General features: G+C 49.5%; 2 protein-coding genes across 6 annotated transcripts in view; one reads left to right on the top strand and one right to left on the bottom strand.

Moving 5' to 3' along the window:
* The first annotated feature begins 1659 nt into the window (after window positions 1-1659).
* ARMC7 (armadillo repeat containing 7) overlaps window positions 1660-23104 on the top strand; it is a 40035-nt gene continuing 18590 nt past the window's right edge. The window contains exons 1-4 of one of the 5 annotated variants that reach the window (XR_009255424.1): window positions 1660-1997; window positions 2092-2235; window positions 8216-8369; window positions 19408-19573. Coding sequence is in view for 4 of the 5 variants with exons in the window: in XM_058705703.1 (XP_058561686.1) it covers window positions 1907-1997; window positions 2092-2235; window positions 19408-19769 (597 nt within the window). In the remaining variant the exon portion in view is untranslated. The other 4 variants (XM_058705706.1, XM_058705703.1, XM_058705705.1 and 1 more) reach the window with 4 other exon arrangements.
* Window positions 21049-22851, bottom strand: NT5C (5', 3'-nucleotidase, cytosolic). Its single transcript, XM_058705702.1, has 5 exons — window positions 22628-22851; window positions 22135-22235; window positions 21991-22051; window positions 21537-21651; window positions 21049-21419 (listed from the first exon to the last, which is right to left on the bottom strand). The coding sequence occupies exons 1-5, from the start codon at window positions 22811-22813 to the stop codon at window positions 21265-21267; spliced, it is 618 nt and encodes a 205-aa protein (XP_058561685.1). The 5' UTR covers window positions 22814-22851; the 3' UTR covers window positions 21049-21264.

Raw genomic sequence — 23104 nt, 5'->3', positions numbered from 1 at the left:
GTTCAGTTTTTTCCAGGACCCTGCCATGAGTGCCCCCTTATGGTCAAGGAAAGTAGTGCAGAGGTGAAGCAAAGGGCTGTGGGCTGTCATAATTTGCTGTGTAATTTTGGGCACCATCACTGGGCCTTAAAAAAAGGAGGGGGCGCCTGGGTGGCTCAGTCAGTTAAGCGGCCGACTTCGGCTCAGGTCATGATTTTGCAGTCCATGAGTTTGAGCCCCGCGTTGGGCTCTGTGCTGACAGCTCAGCCTGGAGCCTGTTTCAGATTCTGTGCCTCCCTCTCTCTGACCCTCCCCCATTCATGCTCTGTCTCTCTCTGTCTCAAAAAAATAAATAAATAAATAAACGTTAAAAAAAAAATTTAAAAAAAAAAAAAAAAAAAGGAGGAGGTTGGCCTGGATGAACTGGATGAATCAGAGTCTCTTCTTGTTTGAAAAATCTGATCCTGAAGACCCCCCATTGCCTTCCTGCTCCTCACCCAGTCCTGTGCTTGGCCACCATCTACAGCCTGTGGACCAAAGGGGAAATGCTTGGACACATTTTACCAGGTCCTGTCTCCTCCATCTTAACTGAGTGGAAAAGGAGAGAGTTGGGACTGGTGGGAAGATGGATGCTTTTGGTGCTAGTAGCCACCAGGCTTTGAAGTGTGCAACCCCTATTAGGCCCACTTCCTAGAAACAGATTTCTTTTAAGGAAAAAAAATACCAGTGAACATTCAGCAGAGGGAAATTCAACCTCATCTGCCCCCAGCCAAGAGTGGCGATAATCTCTGGGCAGAATGCTTTCCACAAATATTGAGCATTTACTCCGTGCCAGAGCTGGGCAGAGAAGAGTAAGTCTTGGTGCTGCCCTCAGCACAAAACCAAGGACTGAGAATTGTTCCCCAAGGAGGAAAGCCCCTGAGTCTCTCGGAGGAGACAAATGAGGAAGGGAGAAATGAAGGAAGGCGGCCCATCTGATTCCAGAATCCACACTTAGCTATTTTCCTGGGAATTCTCTAGAGAGGGTCTGGAGCAGTTTCTGACCAGTGGAGAGTAGAGCTCACGTACATCCTGTCCCTAAGCTCTGCGCCCCTTAGCGCCCAGGACTTTGCTACTCTGTCCAGCCAGAGGCAGAGAAGCCCCTGGCCACCTTGGGATGAGATGTACTTCCCCAGGTTGTATCAGCTCCCCACAGAAGTTGAAGGGCTTGATGAGGGGTCTTGGGGCCACTGTCCTAAGTAGAGCCGCTAGGGTACCCAAGAACCCAGATTCTAGTCATAACTCCTGTCCCAAGGGGTGTGCATAGGGCAGGGGCTGACTACAGGCACCATGGTCAAAAGACGCATGTTGGGGTGCAAGGAACTGACGCCCTCATTCCAGAGTCGTCCCTTAGTCTGGGAGGTTGGGGTGCGCCCCTCATCAAGTGCAAAGGGGGTTTTGAGGTCCTTCTGCTTCGACGTTCCCCCCACATGGGCGCCCTCCGACTCCTCTGCGTTCCCAAGGGCCCTTAGAGACACCCCTTGATGCAACCTCGACCCCTCACCACCCTTCCGGACGCGCGTCGCCTCCAGCCAGGGGCTCAAGGCACAGAACGCGCCGCTCACGCGCGCCGAGCGCAGGAACGGCCCGGCCCCTTGTTTGCCTAGGCCCGCCCCTTCCGCCCTCTGGGGTGGGGCTAAGTGAGGCTTCCGCCGGAAACCCGGAATCGAGCAGAAAACCAAGCTCGGAAGCTAGGCTGTGGGTGTTGCTAGTCCCTCGTCCTCGTCTCCTGCGTCCAAATTTAGGTTTTCACGCCCAGTTTTTACAAGGTCCTGAGCTCAGCCCCACATTCCAACTTCGGCAGAACCTGAGGCCAGGAAAGGAACCTATTTCCGGCCTCACCTCCCACTCTCCTGTCCTTCCCCGGTCCCCCTCTGCCCCCCTGACCATGGCCCAGAAGCCGAAGGTAGACCCCCACGTCGGGCGCCTGGGATACCTGCAGGCACTGGTCACGGAATTCCAAGAGACGGAGAGCCAAGGTGAGAAGGGCAGGGTGGGGGGCAGAAGACGGGGCAGTGGTCCGGCCGCCACAGCCGTTCCGAACCTGGCCCCAATGCCGCTTTTCTACCGCAGACGCCAAGGAGCAAGTACTGGCCAACCTCGCCAACTTCGCCTATGACCCCAGTAACTACCAGTATCTGCGGCAGCTGCAGGTCCTTGATTTATTCCTCGATTCGCTGTCGGAGGAGAATGAAAACTTGGTGGAGTTTGCTATTGGTAAGGATGGGGCAGATCTCCCAGATGCCTGATTTGACTTGGTGAGATAAGTGAGTCATTGGGAAAGGAATCTTTTAAGCAGTCCCTCTGCTGAGAAGGCAGGTCGTCTCATTGTCTGTACCAGCGATGTCTGTGCCACCTCCTCGGTTAACACATTGTCCCGGGCCACAGCTAGCTTGAGTCAGGTCCGCAACTAATGCCCAGGACTTCCTCTGCATGCGTGCTTTCCCTCCCACTTAGAGATGAGATAATAATTGAGGGAATGGATTGAAGCCACTTGAAGGGAAAAACGTTTATAGAATGCCGTTTTTAAACATCTCTATTAGAAAAAAAAATTTTTTTTTAATGTTTATTTTTAAGAGAGAAAGCGTGCACATGGGGGAGAGGCAGAGAGAGGGAGACACAGAATCCGAGGCAGGCTCCAGGCTGTCAGCACAGAGCCTGTCGCGGGGCTCGAACTCAGGAACCAAGAGATCATGACTCTAGCAGAAGTTGGATGCTTAACCAGCTGAGCCACCCAGGTGCCCCATAAACATCTGTGTCCTAATGTATTAATATCAGGAGACGTAGAGGTGATTTGGAATGGCTATGACTTCTGTAGTTGTTATGGTCTAAAACCTATGAATTATTCAGTGGATATACTTATTGGGCATGTACTGTGTGAGGAAGTTACTGTTCTTGTTTTGTTTTTTTCTTTAAGTTTATTTTGAGAGAGGGAGAAGGGGCGGGACAGAGTCGGGGGAGAGAGAATCCTAAGCAGGTTCCGCACTGTCAGTGCAGAGCCCGACGTGGGACTTGATCTCAGGATCCATAAGATCATGACCTGAGTTGAAATCAAGAGTCAGATGCTTAGCCGCCTGAGCCACCCAGGGGCCCCTGCTGTTCTAAATGCTGGAGATATGGGGAACAAGTTGGGGAAAGGTCTTTGCCCTCAAGGAACTTACATTCTAGTAGGGGGAGACAGATGGTGAGCAAACAAACAAAAAAGCTGAGGCTCTGAAAGAAGTGAACAGGGTGATGATGGAGAGCATAGGTGGGAGCTGCTTCATTTCTGCCATCATGGGAAGTCATTGTAGAAAGAGGCCCAGCATGGTCAGGAACCCTAAAGCAGGAGGAGCCAGAAAGAAGGCTGATGTGGCAGGCTATGGTGAATGAAGCAGATTGGTACAAAATGGGTTACAGAGGTGGGCGGCACCAGAATTTATAGGGACTTAGATCTAGGCCATGGGAAAGAGTTTGGATTTATTCTGAGGACAAATGTTCATTTTTCAATATGCATCTTAAAAAATAACGTTTTTCTACACAGCCAAAAGAATCTTATTTACATAGAGAAAGAAACCTTTTATTTATTTATTAGGTTTATTTATTTATTTTGAAAGAGAAAACCCACACGCCTGCCAGTTGGGGAGGGGCAGAGAGAGAGAGAGAGAGAGAGAGAGAGAGAGAGAGAATCACATCACAAGCAGGCTCCGAGCTGTCAGTGCAGAGCCCCATGTGGGGCTTGGTCTCACGAATCGTGAGATCATGACCTGAGCTGAAATCAGGAATCAGATGGTTAACCAACTGAGCCACCCAGGCGCCCCGAGAAAAAAACATTTTATAATAAATCCATTATCACTTAATACCTACTTATGCAAATTTTTCTAATAGTTCCCAAAAGGACATTTTCCTGTTGGTTTGTATAAACCAGGAACCAATCCAGAATTCATGCATTTAATCTGGTTGTGATGTTCCTTAGCTCTCTCTTTCTCTCTTTCTGTCTTTCTCTCTTTTTAAATGAACTTTGTGTTTTCTTTAATTTTTTAAATGTTTATTCATTTTTTGAGAGAGAGAGAGAGAGAGAGACAGAGCATGAGCAGGGGAGAGGCAGAGAGAGAGGGAAACACAGAATCCATAGCAGGCTGCAGGCTACGAGCTGTCAGCACAGAGCCCACTGTGGGGCTTGAACCCACAAGCTGTGAGATCGTGACCTGAGCCAAAGTTGGCTGCTTAACCGACTGCACAACCCAGGCACCCTAAAAAAAAAAAAAAAAAAAAATTTATTTATATTTATTTATTTATTTATTTTTTTAAGTAAGCTCTGTGCCCAGTGAAGGGTTTGAACTCATGACTCTGAGATCAAGAGTTGCATGCTCCGTCTATGAGCCAGCTAGATGCCCCATGAACTTTGTATTTTACAACAGTTTTAGAAAAATTGCAAAAATAATACAGAGAGTTCCCATATATGCCACATCCAGCTTCTCTATTATTAACATCCTACATTAGTATGGTACATTTGTTGGAATTAATAAACCCAGTATTGATACATTATTAACTAAAGTCCACACTATTCACATTTCCTTAGTGTTTGCGTAATAGCCTTTTACTGTTCCAGGATCCCATCCAGGATATTATATTACTTTTAGTTGTCACATCTTAGGCTCCTTTGGACTTGCCAGTCTCTTAGACACACCCTTTTTTTTTTTGATGGCATTGATGGTTTCAAGGATTGCCAGTCAGGTATTTTGTAAACTCTGCCTTAACTGGGATTTGTCTGATGCCTTTTTCTTGATTAGACTGGGTTATGGGTTTGGGGAAGGACAGCCACAGAGGTTAAGTGCCATTTTCATCACATCGCACCATGTCACGGGGCCGTGCTCTCAGCATGACTTCTCACTGTGGGTGACGGCTTTGATCACCTGGCTGAGGTGATGTTGGTCAAGTTCCTCCACTGTAAAGTTACTCTTTTTTCCTCCTCTTTCCATGTACTCTTTGGAAGGAAGTCACTACATAAATTGTCTCTTTTTGGGGAGCCTGGCTGGCGCAGTCAGTGGAGCATCGAACTCTTGATCTTGGAGTTGTGAGTTTGGGTGTAGGGATTACTTAAAAAATAAAGTCTTTAAAAAATAATAAATAAAAAATTAAAAAATAAGTTATCTCTTTTAATCATTAGTAGACTCTTCTTTTGTAACACTAAATATTAAAGGATCCAGACCAGTTCTGCAGAATTTCCCACCTTTCTAATTGTCTGGTTGCCTCTTTCTGGTGTCATTTAGTTTGTTCCTCTTTCCCCTTTATCTTCTGTAGCCTAGAAGTTAGGCTGTAGGCCTTGATAGAATTAACTAACACTTTTTTTTTTTTTTTTTTTTTTGTGCTGAATACATCATTGGTAGGTGTGATTTAAAATTTTGAAAGACCATCCAGGTTGGCCCTTTCTATTTGGGGTACCTGGGGCCAGAGTACAAATGGGGGTCGTCCCTCCTCTTGTCACCACAGTAGGTCTCACATCCTTATGTGTGGACATCCTGGCTCTGTCCATACCTGCTCTGTGGCCACTCCTTCAGACTTAGGAGTGTCCACACAACAGGGGTTGCACACACCATCAGTTGAGTCCACCCCCCCTGGGAGTCAGGATCCAGGAAAGAGGCCCATGCAGTTGTGGGAGCAGGTTCAGGGCCTAGAGCTACAGGTATGGGGCAGAGGAGGATGGGTTCTGGGTGGACTCCCTGGACTCTTCAACCTGTGGAGAAGGCACTTAGAGTGAGGCCCTCTGAAGCAGGGCCAGGAGCCCCAGTTGCCCAGGTGTACGAGTGGTGCCGGCTCGTGTCTCTGTCCCTCTGGAAGATTATTATGCTAAGTAAATATTCTAAACAATCGGTCGCTTTAAGATTTTCTTCTGTGTACGTCCTCCAGCCCCTCCCTCTGCTTCACAGCTTCTGCCATCTGAATGGTGACAGTGGCCCCTGCGGAGCATGTGGCTACACCTCCACCTGGGAGCAGTAGAGCTCCTCCAGCTCAAGCTTTTGACTGGAGAAAACTTGCACGAAAGGAGCAGTCAACCAAAAAAAGTTTTTGCAGGATCAGGAAGTAACTTTCCCAAGGCAGGAGCTCTCTGAGCCCCTGGTGTGCTGGGCCTGGCCTGGATTCTTGCTCTCCTGGGCAGCTTCCCAGAGTGGGTGATCAAGCCCTGGACCTGGAATCCCCAGTCCCAGCTGTTCCACTTCCTAGCTGATTCTTGTGGCTGAGTTCCATCTGTCCCTTCTTTGAGACTCATTCCCTCACCTGTGTTTGCCCTACTCTGCAGGACTGTCGGGGCGAACAGACGCACGGGTGCGTGTGTCTGTCTCCGTGAAGGTACTTTGTCTAGCTGGTTACTCTGTTAGTATCATTATCACCAAGCTTTTCCCTGCCACTTTTCCTCCTTATTTTCTCTTCCTCTCCTTCCCACCAGCGCAAGATCCCTAATCCCCAGAATAGTAGCTTTCCCAGCCTTGAATCCCTCCATGGGGTTATCGGCAGAGTAGATTTCTCTTGTATTTATTGTGCGTGACAGAGAGTCCCCGTCGTACTTAGGTGCACGTTTTGCTATTGCTGTCATTTCCTTTTCTCTTAATGTCGCTGGCCCTAAATGGCCAGCTGTCGGGTGCTTATTCCACTAACAGGCTCTGTGCTGTGCTTTGTAGCTTTGAGTCTTTTCGTGTCTTGTGGCAGGCCTGACATTGTGATCTCCACGAGGACAGAGCCCAGCTTTGCCTATCTCTGGGGAAGGGGAGGAAAGAGCCCAGAAGGTGCAGAGCACTAACCATGACTTGTTGCTGCAGCCCTGAGTGGGGTTGGTTCTGGAATAACTGGCAGAGAGAAGAGGTGGGTTAGATTGCCTGTGGCCCACAGAACCAAAACCAGTGTCCGTTGGTTGGCAAGGAGTGTAGTGAGTTTGGTAAGTGCTGGGCTTTGGGGTCAGGCAGGCCTGGGTTCAAGTCCTGGCTCTCCCGCTTAACTCCTGGCCTGTGATTTGCCTTCTCTCATCATGTCAGGCGGGGCAGCACCAGTACCTGCCTCACAGAGTTGTTGAGAGAATCAAATGAGATCAAGTGTCTGCAGCTGCAGGATCCCCTAGGCCTCCATCCCAAGGGCCTGGTGTCCAGGGCCCCCTCTGAGGATAAACAGTTCCCTCATCTCCCAAAGAGGAGGTGGGATGGCATGCTGTCCTTCACGAGGGGAACCACTTGTCTGCCTCAGGGGTTCTTTCCTTCTGGAAAAACACTGAATAATAGAAAAAATAATGAAAGTTGATCGTTGGCCTCCCAGCGAGTGTCTGGGCAGCATTAGGCAAAGGGTGCCTGGCCCTAATGCATGTGTTGGCGCTGTACCCAGGCCCCCCTAGCTACAGAGCTGGTGCTCTCACACTTCGGAGGACGTGGAGTGGTAGCTGGCACTCAGGGAGCACTCTTTGTGTGCCAGGCACTGCCTTCTGTGCTTTGTCGCCTCTGACCCTGAGGCACTGAAAGTGGCGCTCATAACTTCCATTTTCCATAAGGAGTCTGAGGCTTAGGAAGGATCAGTGGGTTGGCCCAAGGTTTAAAGAGTGCCAGCCTGGGACAGAAACCAAGGCTGTCAGATTCTAGAAGAGGGCAGAGGAGTTCCCAGTTCCTGGGTCTGTGGAAGGTTGAAAGGCACTTCCTCCAAACCCTTCATGTTACTGATGAGGAACCAGGCGTGGAGAGAGCACTGCCCCTCGGCTGGTTCATGGCAGGGCAGGGTCCGAATGCAGGCTTCCTTCCGCCTACCCTTGCAGCCCACCACAGTGGCAGGCATGCTTCTGGGGTGGTGCTGATGCGCTCAGCGCTGAGATGAGACCTCCTGTCAAGTGGCTCTGCCCTCCCTGGGGGCTGAGGGCCTGACCGCCAGCACTTTGGTTCAGCTGCAGTTGTTTTGGTGGGCTGTGGTGGCAGGTCTGAAAGCTGCACTGTGGCGAGTTGGGGTCCCCGACCATTGACTTGCCGGGGGGCCATCTTCCTGTGACCTGTGAAATACCCTGGGGAGGATGACTACAACCTTAAAGAAGAATCTGGTTCTGGTGGTTGCCTGTAGCCCGCAGGGATTTTTGAGTCTCTGTACCTTCCCCTTTCTTGGCCTTTTCTTTTGTGGATTTGCCCGTTTAGAACAACTGTAGAACTGTTTTACCTTTTGGTTGTAGTCCTGGCTGCCTTTTTCCCCTCAGGGTGAAGGGCTCTGGTTGGGAGCTGTTAGGATAAAAGCTGCCTTTCTGGATGCCTACTGTCTGCCCACGGTGTGCCCACTACTTGCCAGCACATGCCCACCTTGTACCAGCACCGCCTGCAAGGTCTCTGAATGTGTCACCAGCCGCAAGGCAGGTAGGACTCAGCCCTCTTTATGTATGAGGAAACTGCTCTTCAGTGAGGTTAGGTCCATTGCCTGGGGCTCACACTGTTAGTGATGACTGGAGCCAGGAATTTACCCAGTCTCCCTGGATCCAAATTCCATGCCCAGGGGACCCAGCTGGCAGACCCAATGCTGAAACTACAGAGCATCGTCTTCCTTTGTTCTTTGTTTCCACTGCACCTTGCCATTTCCACGCTATCCGTGCACAGCCCGGGGCCTTGCTTGATCGCCCACTAAGAGGAGCTGCCACTGGGAGACAGCAGTGGTTCGGGCCAGAGCTGCCCTTGTTTGGGATGGGAGGTGGGAGTGGGTGAATTACAGAGAGCCAGGTAAAAAGCCTGGATCTCAGTAAATACTCAAATGAATGAAAGAATTTGGAGCTCTTGCTCCAAATGAAGCCTTTGGCATTAATTTGGGAATGTTTGCCCAAAGCACTATTGGTTGAGTCTCACGCGTTCTAGATGCAGTGTGTGTTCACCACTGCATCAGCCTAGATGCTGTATGGAGACACAAAGGAACCAGGAGAGGGCGCCTGGGCGACTCAGTCAGTTGAGCAAGCATCTGACTCTTGATTTCAACTCAGGTCATCATCTCATGGTTCATGAGTTCGAGCCCCGAGTGGGGCTGCACACACACAGGGCAGAGCCTGCTTGGGATTCTCTCTCTCTCTCTGCCCTTCTTGTGCTCGCTCACGCTGTATCTCTCTCTCTCAAAATAAATAAACTTAAAAAAGTGCCAGAAAACTTACAAAAAAAAAAAGAGAGAGAGATGCCAGAAGATAATTCTCTGCCTCCAAGAAAACTGGTTGAATCTTAGGATATCACACAATACTTGGCAGTTTTGTTACTAAATCAGGGTTCCGGGGAGCACCTAAGTGGCTGCATTGGTTAAGAGTCTGACTCTTGATCTTAGCTCACGTCTTGAGTTCAGCGCTGGACGTGGAGCCTACTTAAAAAATACATAAAAATAAATAAAACAGGGTTCAAGTAAGTGGCTTCCCAGAATTCATGTTAAATTACTTTCCCGGTTTCTATTTCCTGCAATACATGTAGTTGCCACCAGATGGTGGTGGTGCTCAGAAAAAGACCAGTATTTAAAAAAGAAAAGAAAAGAAAAAGACCAGTAGATAAAGATAAATCCTCAGCAATCTCTGGGAAAAAAAATTTTTTTTAATACTTACTTACTTTGAGAGACAGCGCACACACATGGAAGAGGGGCAGAGAGAGAGGGAGACAGAGAATTCCAAGCAGGCTTGCATTAGTGCAAAGCCCGACATGGGGCTCGATCCCACAAACCGTGAGATCATGACCTGAACTGAAACCAGGAGTCAGACACTTAACCAGGTGAGCTACCCAGGCGCCCCCCTGGAAATACTACTTAATAAAATTGAAGGCAGGCACTCCCCATGACCCAGAATTGTATTCATAGGGTTAGGGTACATGCACATGCAGACACATGCAAAAATGTCACCAGCACATGATCTGTAACAGTTCCAAACTTGAAACAGTCAATAATAGAGTGGATGCTGACATTATGGGATATTCATACTGCTCGCTTAGCAAGGTAAATGAACAATCTGTAGCTACCTGTAGTAATCTTACCTGACGTTAAGCAAATGGTGCTCCACACATAATACATACAGTGTAACTATATTTCCGTAAAATCCAAAAATAGGCGGAAGTGAGTTATAGTATTAGTATAGCAGGGGTATATATAGTAAAATTATTTTTTATTAAAAATTTAAAAGTTCCTGCTTGTTAATTAGAAATTATTAAACTATTACAAGTCAGGAAGGTGTTCACCTCTGATGGGAGAGAATTGGATCAGGAAGGGACATGCAGAGGCTTTTGGGTTGCTGACTATTTTCCTTCTTGACCTTTGTGCTGGTTCCATGGGCACGTGCATTCTCATTGTTAAACTCTACCTGTATGTGTCATTTCTCTCTGTACATGTGGGTTGAAGGTATGGCCCTGTGCCAGCCTCTGGGGCTATAAACAGGTGCATGCTTGGTCCACATGTACTGCATGCCGGGTGGCGGGGGCGGTGGTGGTACTTGATCACATTCTTTGAATTATCTTGAGCCATTTTGCTGATGAAGAAACTGAGGCTTAGAGAAACTGAGTTGCTTGCTCTGGTCACCTAGGTCCTCAGTGGCAGTGCCAGGAATCTAACTAGATCTGCCCACCTTTGCTTCATCCTCCATATTCTGGGGCTTCACTGTACCTCCTTCTCTCACTGATGAGTCAGGTAGGCCCCTGGGGTCATACAACTTTCTGCTTAAAAAGGAATTCCTCGGGGCACCTTCTGCCTCAATAGGTAGAGCATGCAACTCAACTCATGATCTCGGAGGTCATGAGTTCAAGCCTCACGGGCTTAGAGCTCACGTAAAATAAAATGAAACAAAACAAAAAACAAGGAAGGGGTGCCTGGGTGGCCAGTCAGGTAAGCACCCAACTTCAGCTCGGGTCATGATCTCATTCGTGGGTTTGAGCCCCATGTCAGGCTGTCTACTGTCAGTGTGGAGCCCCATGTCCACCTCTCTCTCTGCCCCTCCCCTGTTCTCTTTCAAGCTCATGCTCTCTTTCTCGGTCTCAAAAATGAATAAACATTAAAAAAAAAAAAAAAGGAATTCCTCAGCCATCCGTCTGTGGCAGGATTCCCCTTACAGAAAGGGGGTGACATCAGTGTTCTCACCCCACTGCTTCCTTCCACACTAGCTGGACCAGGGCAGTCTCTGCCCTCCCTCCTGGACTTGCAGAGACCAGTTTCCCTTCCACTTAGTTCTGGACCCAAGCAAGGTTGTGTGTGTGTGTGTGTGTTATGTGAATATATGATTGATTCACATGGTACAGAATTCAAAAGGATATGTCGTCAACAGTAACACCTTCTGTAGCCTCTTCTGGAAGCAGCCATTTACTAGTTTCTTTTATATCCTCCCAGAGATTATTTTCAGGATTTATGAACAAATATGTGTATTTACACTTACACCTTTTTGCAAGTTCCACGCTTGTGGTGGCATATGATATGTATGTTCTGCTTTTTCTTTCTTTTCTCTCTCTCTCTCTCTTTTTTTTTTTTTAGCTTAGCAGTATCAGCCCATAAGGAGCTGCCTCATTATTTGTGAATGCTGCCTGCTATTCTGTGCAACGGAGGCAGGGGCACATTTAGGGGTGGCCATTCAGGTTGTCTCCACTTCGCCCTCACAGGTGGTGCTGCAGTGGAATACCTTATTTGTATGTCATTTCTCTCCTGTATGGTGTATGCCTGTAGAGTAAATTTCCAGAAGTGAAATATAGGTCAGAAGTACAAAAAGCCTTGTTTTTTCTTCTTTTGGTGTAATTTGACGTTTGTTGTTATGGGAAACATTCATGAGTTTAGGTCAAAACTACGTGCAAGGCATTTTCAGAGAAGCCTATCTTCCATCTCTAAACCTGTCACCTTGTTCCCCTCCTTTTTACACATAATGGTAGCTTTCTCTACTTACTGTTCTGTCTCTTCACGTTTAAATTTCAGAAAGAACTGTTTTCAAGATGCTAAAGTAAAACCCAAGAATAAATAGGCTCAGATGAAGACTTTTATCTGGGATGGGCTGCATCCAGCCCAGTGCCCTGAGGCGTCTGAGTCATCAGAGGGCATAAAGTCTTGGGCCACTCTCTCCTAGGGCATGACGTCATTTAATTCCCCAGAACAATCCTTAGACCTTCCTGTCGCAGCATCAGCGCCCTTCTTGCTGTGTGACCTGAGGTCCCCTACCTGACCTCTTTGAGCCTTCGGCTTTCTCATCTTTGGTTTTACTTGGGGTTTTTCTCTTTTGCCTCTCCTGGGGGTTTCTGTGGTTCCGTGTGTCTAGAAGGGCCCTGCTTTTGCCTCTTATTCTTTTTTTTGTCTTGTCTGGTTTGCCTGAAACACTTTCATCAGCCAGTCAGAACTTGGTCTCCCTTTTGTTTGGTAACCACGGTTTAAATGGCAGCACCATCAACATACAGTGACGTGCACATATCTTAAGTGTCAGTTTGACGAATTTTTTTTCTTGAACTTTTTCTTGTTTTTTTAAGGTTTTAAATTCTGGTTAGTTAAAATTCAGTGTAATATTAGTTTCAGGTGTATGATATAGTGATTCAGCATTTCCACACAACATCCAGTGCAGTTTATTGGATTATTAAATTCATTAAGGTATATGTATATCTATGTAACCACTAAAATCAAGACCTAGAATGTTTCCATCTCCCCGGAAAAGTCCCTTTCCCAGTTAGTGTCTTCCACCCCTCCCCAGGTAACCAATATTCTAACCCATGGGTTTTACCTGTCCGTCTGTCCGTCCGTCTGTCCTTCCTTCCTTCCTCCCTCCCTCCCTCCCTCCCTTCCTTGATTTGATTTGATTTGATTTGATTTATTTAATGTTTATTTATTCTTGAGACAGAGACAGAGCGTGAATAGGGGAGGGACAGAGAGAGAAGGAGACACAGAATCTGAAGCAGGCTCCAAGCTCTGAGCTGTCATCACAGAGCCTGACACGGGGCTCGAACCCACGAACTGTGAGATCATGACCTGAGCCACAGTTGGACACTTAACCGACTGAGCCAGCCAGGTGCCCCATATTTTATTTATTTATTTTAATTCTTATTTACTTTTGAGACAGAAAGAGATAGACCATGAACAGGGAAGGGGCAGAGAGAGAGGGAGACAGAATCCGAAGCAGGCTCCAGGCTCGGAGCTGTCAGCACAGAGCCCAATGTGTCCCAAACTCACGAACCATGAGATCATGACCTGAGCCAAAGTCGGATGCTTAACCAACTGAACCACCCAGGTGCCCCAAGATTTTATTTTTAAGTGATCTCCACACCCACCATGGGGCTGGAACTTATGACCCTGAGATCAAGAGTCACATGCTCCACCAACTGAGCCAGCCAGGTGCCCCTGTTTTGCCTGTTCTTGAACTCCATCTGCGTACAATCACACAGGATGTACTCCTGTGTCTGGTTTCTTTCACTCACTGTTTTTGATATCCATCCAGATTGTTACAGTGTCCTTAGTTCATGTCTTTGTATGAATATGCCACAATTTGTTCATCTGTTCACCTGTTGATGGAGATTTGAGTTGTTTCTAATTTAGAGCCTTTATTAAGAAAGCTGTTAGTTTGTACACAAGTTTTCTTGTATAGGTATGTACTCCTTTTTCTCAGAATTACGTAGAAGTGAAATTGCTGAGTCCTAGGGTAGGTGGATATTTAACTTGTGAAGCTGCCACATACTTTTCCACCTTCATTATGCAGTGTGAGACCCCCATACCCCCTGTGTATGAGAATTCCAGGTTCCCCACCTCCCACCAGCTCTTACTATTGTCGTTCTGCTTTGTTTTAGCCATGATAGGCGTGTGGAGGCATCTGATCCTGCCTCTGAGAAGTAGCTATGAGCACTGTGTCCTACACTGGCCCTATTGTGCAGAGTTATCCAAGTCTCTGTTCATTTTTTACATTGTGTTCATCTTTCATTGATAGTAATATACTTTAAATCTTTTTTGTTATGTTTATTCATTTTGAGAGAAAGAATCACACACACACACACACACACACACACACACACACACGCTCAAGCCGGGGAGGGGCAGAGGAGAGAAGGAGAAAGAGAATCCAAAGCAGGCTCCGCACTGTCGGCACATAGCCTGATGTGTGGCTCAGTCCCACGAACTGTGAGATCATAACCTGAGCTGAAATCAAGAGTCAGTCAGCCGAAATCAAGACACTCAACCAGCTGAGCCACCCAGGCGCCCCAGTAATATATATTCTTTATATGTTAAGTCTATTATTATATAATTTAATACTTAATATATATTAATAGACTTTATATATTAAGTCTATTAATTTTTTTAAATGGTGTCATTTGATGAGGTGTTTTTTTTTTTTTTTTTTTTTTTGAGCAGCAAGCAAAAGTTTATTAGAATATAAGATTAGAAAGGAAGAATAGGAAAGCTCTCTTTACAGAGAGAGATAGAGCACATGTGGGGGAGGGGCAGAGAGAGGATCCCAAGTTCAACGTGGGGCTCAGACTCCCAAAACACGAGCTCATGACTTGAGCCGAAATCAAGAGTTAGATGGTTAACTGACTGAACCACCCATGTGCCCTGGCTTTTACTTTCTAGGTGAAATTCAGCTTTTTTTTAAATTTTTTTTTATTTTTATTTTTTTTAAATTTTTTTTTCAACGTTTTTTATTTATTTTTGGGACAGAGAGAGACATAGCATGAACGGGGGAGGGGCAGAGAGAGAGGGAGACACAGAATCAGAAACAGGCTCCAGGCTCCGAGCCATCAGCCCAGAGCCCGACACGGGGCTCGAACTCACGGACCGCAAGATCGTGACCTGGCTGAAGTCGGACGCTTAACCGACTGCGCCACCCTGGCGCCCCATTTTTTTTTAGTTTTTTTTAAATCCTTTTCCTGGTTACAAAAAAATTTTTTTTTCATGGAGGAAAACTTGGAAAATAAAATAAAAATGACTCCTAATCCTGCTGGACAGAAATAAGTATTGTTAGCATTTTGCTGTGTTTCCAGCTTGTCTTTTTTTAATGTATCTGTTTACTGAGCATGTGTTATATGCCAGCCTGAGGCGACAGCATGGGACAAGACAAAGTTCCCACCCTTGTGGGATTTGTTGTCTAGTGGGGCAACCTTCAGTAAACATGATGACCAGTAACTAGGTGTGAAGGAAGGAAATGAAGGTGGGGAGGGGGCTGGTTAGGCTGAGAGAAGGCTCTCAGAAGAGGTGACATCTTATTGGGCTTGCTTTTTTTATTGCATTTTTATCGTATATACAGTTTGATGACTTTCTTTCCTCCTCAACCTTATGTTGTAAGCATTTTCCCGTATTAAATATTCTTTGAAAACATGATTTTTAAGAACTGTATAATTTTCCATCAGATGGACGTACTAAACTTTTTCTAACCAGCCTGCTATTGTTGGGCGTTGTTTAGGAAGCTTCCAGTTTTTTGTGTTACCCCCTTCCTACAGCCCTCCTCAGTTCTTTAGGGCAGGGTCACAGAGGTAGACTCAGGAGGGAAAGCTCAAAGCACCCACGGCCTGGGCTTCTCCTGGGTCCTCTGGCTCCATTTTGGGTGCTCGTGTTGAGACTTCTTGCTCCCCCGAAGCCCCTCTCTTTCCAGACCTTCGTGTTCTCCCCTCTGAGGATCGCTGCCAGCAAGGCAGAGGGGCTTGGAGAAGTGCCTGTGGTTGGGCCCCAGGCAGTGGTGAGCTCTGGCAGGCGCAGGATCCACCCTTGGAGACTTCCTAGGTCTCCAGATAGGGAGCAGATTGGGCCAGCTGTCCTGAGGCCTCCTCCTGCCTTCACTGTCCAGCACGTGCCATCTGATTATCCCCCAGCCTGGGTGGCAGTGTCCCGCCCAGGCACATCTGTGTGTGATGGTGACTCACTAGCTGAGAGTGACTCAGGATTCATCTTATCATACTTTACAGTGGAGATAAATCCTACCCTCTGCCCCCGGTCCATTAGACTATGGTGTGGGTAGGAGGCTGGTTCACCGCTTGTAGTTCAGAAGACGTGGTGTAGGTGAGTCCGGGAAGCCAGAGGCCTGCCAGAGCATTTCTACTTGTGCCATGAGAGTGGCATAGGGTTTCCATCCCTGGGACTCGGGGCAAGTTACTCAACAGCTCAGCTTCCGCTGAAATAGGGGTGGTAGCAACACTTCATGGGGTTCAGTCATGTTCCCAGCATGTGTCCGGTGAGAGTACCCCATTGCAGGTCCCTGGGTTGCGGAAGTAAACCAGAAAGCAGGGCCTTGCCTTACGGTGTCCAGTGACAGGGACAGACAGCAAGTACAGAAGGCAGTCAACAGGATGACCCCAGGATATGCTCAGGCCTCTGAGTGTCCCATAGGGAGGGAGCTCCCCATCAGAGTGCCTTGTCTCCCTCACCTTGTGACTCTGAGAGCGCCACTAAGCTGCTTCCTTCCCTCGGGGGTGCTTTGAGCCACAGCTCGAATGCCAGCACTGCAGAAGTCCGGGGGGGACAACACCTCAGGAAGCCGTCCCAGCCCGCGGCCTTTCCACCCTTACTCCCCTGCCCCCACCTTAACCCTTCCCCCCCCCGGCTCACTGCTTTACAACCCCTGCAACAAATATTTGTGGAGCGCCTCTTGCGCCCAGCACCAAGGACTTGACCTCAAGGCACATACCTTCTGGTGGGGCTTGGCAGTTAGCAAGAAAACCAACCTGCTAAGATGGTTTCTGGGAGTACTAAGCGTATAAAGAAGATGTGCAGTGATGAGGCGAGTGCCATGGTCATGGTGGGGAGTGGCTAGTGGGTATTCCAGGGAAACCTTACTGGTGAGGGAGCAGTGAAGGGTTGATTCCCAGCATGAGGGAGGCAGCATGTGAAAACCTGGGGCCCAAAGGCCCTAAGGATGGGCTGAGGTCGTGGCGGTTGCGAGTGACAGGGACAGAGAGGACAGACTAGATGGTGCGGGGCTGTGAAGACCTCAAAGGGGAGTTCAGATTTTATTCCAAATACAGTGATAAGTCCCTAGAGGGTAACTGGATAAAACCTTTAAAGACATTTCCCTAGGGGCACCTGGGTGACTCCATTGGTTAAGCATCTGACTTCAGGTCAAGATCTCCTGGTTTGTGGATTCAAGCCCAGAGCCCCATGTCAGGCTCTGTGCTGACAGCTCAGAGCCTGGAGCCTACTTTGGAATCTGTGTCTCCCTCTCTGTCTGCCCTTCCCCTGTTCATGCTCTGTTTCTCTGTCAAAAATAAATAAAATGTTAAAAAAAAATTTTTTTTTAATTTTTTTTTTTTTAACATTTTATTTATTTTTGAGACAGAGAGAGAACATGAACAGGGGAGGGTCAGAGAAAGAGGGAGACACAGAATCTGAAACAGGCTCCAGGCTCTGAGCTGTCAGCACAGAGCCCGACGCGGGGCTCGAACCCACGGACCGCGAGATCATGACCTGAGCCCAAGTCAGATGCTTAACCGACTGAGCCACCCAGGCGCCCCCCCCCAAATTTTTTTTTTTTAACGTTTATCTATTTTTGAGACAGAGAGAGACAGAGCATGAATGGGGGAGGGGCAGAGAGAGAGGGAGACACAGAATCGGAAGCAGGCTCCAGGCTCTGAGCCATCAGCCCAGAGCCTGACGCGGGGCTCGAACTCACGGACCGCGAGATCATGACCTGAGTTGAAGTCGGACGCTTAACCGACTGAGCCACCCAGGCGCCCCCCCCAAAATTTTTTTTTTAATAAATAAATTGCACTGCATCCATAAGGTAGTCACTGCATGGCCATTAGATGGTGCCATGGTTGTAGATCTGTGGGCCTGGAAGGATGTTTACAAATATGTTGTGGGGCTTTTTGTTTTTGTTTTTTTTTTCAACATTTATTCACTGGAGAGAGCATGAATGAGGGAGGGGCAGAGAGAGAGAGAGAGGGAGACCCAGAATCCAAAGCAGGCTCCAGGCTCTGAGCTGACAGCACAGAGCCCGACGTGGGGCTCGAATTCACGGACTGTGAAATCATGACCTGAGCTGAAGTCAGACGCTTAACCGACTAAGCCACCCAGGCACCCCTATGTTGTTTTGTGTTTTAAAGTTTGTTTATTATGAGAGAGAGTGTGCAGGGGAGGAGGAGAGGGAGAGAGAATCCCATGCATACTCTGTGCTGTCAGTGCAAAGCCCAGTGCAAGGCTCCATCTCATGAACCATAAGATCATGACCTGAGCTGCAGTCAAGATTTGGACACAACCCAGGGGCGCCTGGGTGGCGCAGTCGGTTAAGCGTCCGACTTCAGCCAGGTCACGATCTCGCGGTCCGTGAGTTCGAGCCCCGCGTCGGGCTCTGGGCTGATGGCTCGGAGCCTGGAGCCTGTTTCCGATTCTGTGTCTCCCTCTCTCTCTGCCCCTCCCCCGTTCATGCTCTGTCTCTGTCTGTCCCAAAAATAAATAAAAAACACTAAAAAAAAAAAAAAAAAAAAAAAAAAAAAAGATTTGGACACAACCCACTGAGCTACTCAGGCACCCTGTTTGTTTGTTTGTTTGTTTGTTTGTTTGTTTGTTTGTTTGTTTTTAAAATAAGCTTATTTATTTTGAGAGTGAGAGAGCATACACACATGAGCAGGGTAGAGACAGAGAATCCCAAGCAGGCTCCACGCTGACTCAAGGCTTGATCCCACAAACCATGAGATCATGACCTGAGCTGAAACTAAGAGTTGGACGCTTAACTAACTGAGCCACCCAGGCGCCTGTATCACATTCTTATTAAATGTTTATATTTATTCACATATTTTGAAACTGAGGAATGAAAAGCGAATGTTAAATGGATGGTAGGATTACGATGGCTTGTAATTTGGCTTCTAGTATTTATAACCGCTTTATTGAGATAGTATAAGCTGTACATCCTTAAAGGATATGATTTGATATGTTTTGACACGTATACACCTGTGAGACCATCACCTTACCTATGTTTTTTAATTCTGTAAAGTGATGTATTAGATTTTATTTTTTTGCTTTAATTTTTTTTTTAATGTTTATTTTTAAGAGACACAGAGCATGAGTTGGGGAGTGGCAGAGAGAGAGGGAGACACAGAATCCAAAGCAGGCTCCAGGCTCTGAGCCGTCAGCACAGTGTCTGACGCAGGACTCAAAGTCACAAGCCACAAGATCATGCCCTGAGCCAAAGTTGGACGCTTAACCGACTGAGCCGCCCAGGCGCCCCTGTGTTTTTGCTTTAAAAAAAAAAAAAGGAAAGCATATCAACCATTGAACTGGCTGAACCAAGCGGGGAAGGGATTGGTACCCACTTCCTGAAGGCTAGGCTGTGATGGGCAGGTGGGAATCTTGAAAGGAAGGGCTGGGTACCAGAATGGACTTTGGATCTCTTGTCCCTGGGCCACCTTCTCATAGGCCTGGGCCCTTTCTCAGGACAAAGTGGGCTGAGAGAAGCTGGGAGGGGCGGTGGGAGGATTCCCAGGCCTGAGCATCCAGTCTCCCTTTGCCCTTCCCCAGGAGGCCTCTGCAACCTGTGTCCAGACAGGGCCAACAAGGAGCACATCCTGCAGACAGGGGGCATCCCCCTCATCATCAACTGCCTGTCCAGTCCCAACGAGGAGACCGTGCTGTCCGCTGTCACCACAATCATGTACCTGAGCTCCCCAGGCTCTGCCTCCCACCCTGAGCTGACTGCCATGCCCGTGGTGCAGTGCATGCTGCGCTTCTCTCTCTCGGCCAACACCAGGCTCCGGAACCTGGCCCAGATCTTCCTCGAAGACTTCTGTTCCCCAAGCCAGGTGGCGGAAGCCCGTAGCTGGCGGGCTCACTCTGCCCTGGGTATCCCACTGCCAAGGACTGAGGCCCTGCAGCAGCCCTGATCCAGGGAGATCTCATGGCCATTGACACCCTGACCGCTAGAGACGAGACCACAATCCCAGTGGGGACTCGGGGAGCGGGAGCAGCCTGCCTCCCACTGAGTGTGTTCTCCCCAAAAGGTGCCCTTTTAAGGTATTTTAAAGGTGAGTTTTCTCAGTGTGACACATATTTACACTGTGATGAGAGGCATTAGATGAGTGAGGAAGCCAGACCGGGAGGCCCATGGAGGAGAGCAAAGGCCATTTCCATAGGTTGGCACCCTTAACCAGCTAGAAGTCAAGAGCCTGCCTCCTACCACCCCCCCCCCCAACCCCCCGCTTGAGCCAGGCTCTCAGCCTAATGTGAGAGAGAAGCAGCTGGGACCCTAGATCCAGAGGCCTTGCAGAAGGGGGTTTTCATGAGGAGCAGCTGGGCCTGGGATTAGAATTGTTCATGCTTGAGGGAATAGGAATTCTCCTTTCACAGAAGTATCTGAAGTAATCTTGAGGAATACAAGTGAGAAGCCAGCTCTGGGAAGTTGGTCATGCCCACTCTAGGGCTATGGAAGCTGGGTACCTACACCACAAGATCTCCAGGCTGGGCATTGGGTATGGTGGACACCGGCCTGGAGAACTCTGTGGCCCGGGATCACCTGTTTATCCACACAGGCCTATCTGCCGGGCACCATGGGCTTCAAAGACGAAGGTGTGGTCTCTACTCTTGAGTGATGCAGTCCGCTGACTGTGAAGGTGGCCATCAGGTGTTAAGACCACAAGTATGAGGGTGAGGACACATCAGAATGAGGCACAGACCCTTGAAGCTTCATACTCTCCCCTCGCCACCCCATGGCCCTGGCCTGAACACCTTGGCCTTCCTCCTCTGCCATCAGGGTTGGGTTAGTGAGGGCAGGTCCCCGGCCCTGGAAGTCTCAGACTCAGGAGGGCTTTGCGAATGCAAGAGTAGTGCTCAGGGAACACAGAAGACCTCCTGACAAAAATCTGTGGTTTAGAGTCCACAGTGTACGTTGACCAGCACAGGGGAAGCGGTGTGGGACGACCATGGGAAGTTGGGGTTCAGGAGCAATGGGGAGCTTCCTGGCCTCCCTTCTGCAGTCCCTTAAGGTTGACCTCCATGGCCACGATGAAAGATGGCAGATGCAAGAGACATGGTGTCCAGATGGGTGTGGAGGTGGGACTGAGGACAGGAGGAGGGACGAGAAAGCCTCCTCCTCAGCCTGCATTCCAGCTGCCCTCCCTAGGGCTCCTGTACCTCTACTTTCCCAAATAAAGGGCCTTTAAAGAGTGGTGAGCCAAAGTGTTTTATTAAAAAGGTTCCTGAGTAGTTTTCCCACCGAGATTCCTTGCCAGCCGTCTTGTGGGGTTCCAGGTGGCTGCCTTGTGAGAACCGACGTTACTGTGTCTCCCTGCTCCACGGTGCTGGTGGCCACCGCCATGGCACTGCCCTGTCATCCAGCTCTGCTGGTGTTCCCTGATGGCCTGCCTTCCCTTCCTTCAGCTACTACCCACTGTCCCGGCCCCCCCGCTTGCTGTCTATGATCTCCCTCCAGTTGTCACTCCAGGAGAGCAGCCGTCTCCTTGTGGGGGGCAGGGCGAGGTGCTGGTTGTGGCAGCAGGTGAACAAAATGTGCTCCCAGCTTGGGGTCTCCTCTTGGCCTGGGACAGGATGCAAGAGAAAGGCAGGGAGATGCAGTCTATAATCTGGTTATTTTTACTCCCTCCCTAATCCAGCAGGCCAAATGCCTGGAAGGTTGCCAGGAAAACGGGTCTAACCTCGAATGGTGTCCTTGTCGTCAATGAGCAGGTCCCCCAAGACCACCGTCTTGTCCCTCGTCAGGATAATGCGCTCCACAAACTGTGGCCCGAGGTGATTCTCCACCCAGCGGTACTGTGGAGGAGGCACAGGTCGGTCAGCAGGGCCAGTGAGTAAGTAGGTGGGAGTGGGGTCTCCAGCCCTTGAGAGATGCTGCTCCCCTCCCTCCACACTTCCTGTGTTTCTGCCGGTTTATTTAAAAAAAGGGCTTTTTAATTATTTTGAGAGAGAGCACGAGCGAGAGAGCAGGGGAGGAGCAGAGAGAGAAGGAGAGAGAATCCCAAGTAGGCTAGGCATCTTCAGCACAGAGCCTGACCCCTAAGCGACCGAGCCCCCGGGGTGCCCCTCTGCTAGTTTACTTTAATCCTCAGGATTTAGGAAGCAGTTTGCTATCAAGCGCTGGGGCAGCCGCACCTTCTCGGCCACACAGTGTTCATACTTCGTCAGAGGGCTGGTGCAGATGAAGACTTCGGTGCTGCACGCAAGGGGCGCAGGTTAGACTTAGGGTGGTGCCCTCCCTTCTTCTCCACCGCCCCTCCCCTCTTTGCCCTTTCTCACTCCTGCATGTTGTTCATCTCCTGCAGGGCTTCCAAGGCTCCAGGGATAGGCTCCAAGTCTAGGAAAAAGCCTGGGGCTTCATACACACTGGCCACTTTGTCCTGAAAGATACCATGTTCTTGTCCCAGCTTCTGCCTCCAGCAGATCTAGCCCCAGTGAGGACTCTCAAAAGATTCCTGGGGGGTTTTGGTCTCCAAATCAAAGCCTCGGGGAGACAATTTTGCTTAGGGGGAAGCGCTCTGACAGACTTTCTCGTCCAGGGCGAACAATGGATTCTAAACGGAGGGTTTTGTTAAACAAAGGGGGAAGACAGTCTTGTCCAAGGGGAGGGCTCCCATTCTTAGGTGCCGTGTGGGGTCGGGGCTCGGGCTCCCTTGCATCCTATGGGGTCCGGGCCCTTGCTCCCGGGTATCCTGCGGGGTCGGGACTCCTCGCTCCCGGGGACACTGCCCGCGGACACCCGGCGTTGCATTCCCGCCCTTTCCCTGCTTACCGCCAGGTCTGGCCGCAGGGCTCGGTACTGCTCGCGGGCGAGGAAGCCGCGGCGCTTTTCCAGCGCCACGTGCGGCTCCCCAGGGAACCGGCGGCGGAAGCCCCGCAGGAGGCCGGCCTCGAAGTCGGCCAGCACGCCATCCATGTCCACCAGCACCCGCACCGGCCGTGCGCGCCGCGCCGCCATCGCCGCAGAGGCCGGGCTGGGATTGGGGGGGGGGAGAGGGGGTGGCGGGCAGGCGCGGGCCGCAGCTTCCGGAGGCGCGCGGTGGGCGGGCGCACCGGGCTCATTTGCATGGGCGCGGGTGAGCCGACCTCGCGGGAGGGCGCGACTTTCCCCTGGAGGCGGCGCGGGGCGGCCCGAGAGCGCGCCCGCCTGCACGTGTACCTCCCCCAACTCCGCGGGGAAACGTACCCGCTCACCCCAAGCGGACCCGGGCGGGTCGTGGGCCGCTCGAGGGCGGATCTCAAATTCTGC

This window comes from Neofelis nebulosa, chromosome 16 (assembly GCF_028018385.1).
Source record: "Neofelis nebulosa isolate mNeoNeb1 chromosome 16, mNeoNeb1.pri, whole genome shotgun sequence".
Classification (NCBI taxonomy): Eukaryota; Metazoa; Chordata; class Mammalia; order Carnivora; family Felidae; genus Neofelis; species Neofelis nebulosa.
Note: the sequence above shows the minus strand (reverse complement) of the source record. Positions and strands in the feature narration are given on the sequence as shown.

Excerpts from the sequence above, each read along its gene's own strand:
- NT5C (XM_058705702.1), bottom strand. The coding sequence starts at position 22,813 with ATGGCGGCGCGGCGCGCACGGCCGGTGCGGGTGCTGGTGGACATGGAT. Across the intron at positions 22,236-22,627 it reads CCCTGCGGCCAGACCTGGCG|GACAAAGTGGCCAGTGTGTA; the intron begins GTAAGCAGGGAA and ends GGTATCTTTCAG. Across the intron at positions 21,420-21,536 it reads CGACAAGGACACCATTCGAG|GCCAAGAGGAGACCCCAAGC; the intron begins GTTAGACCCGTT and ends ATCCTGTCCCAG.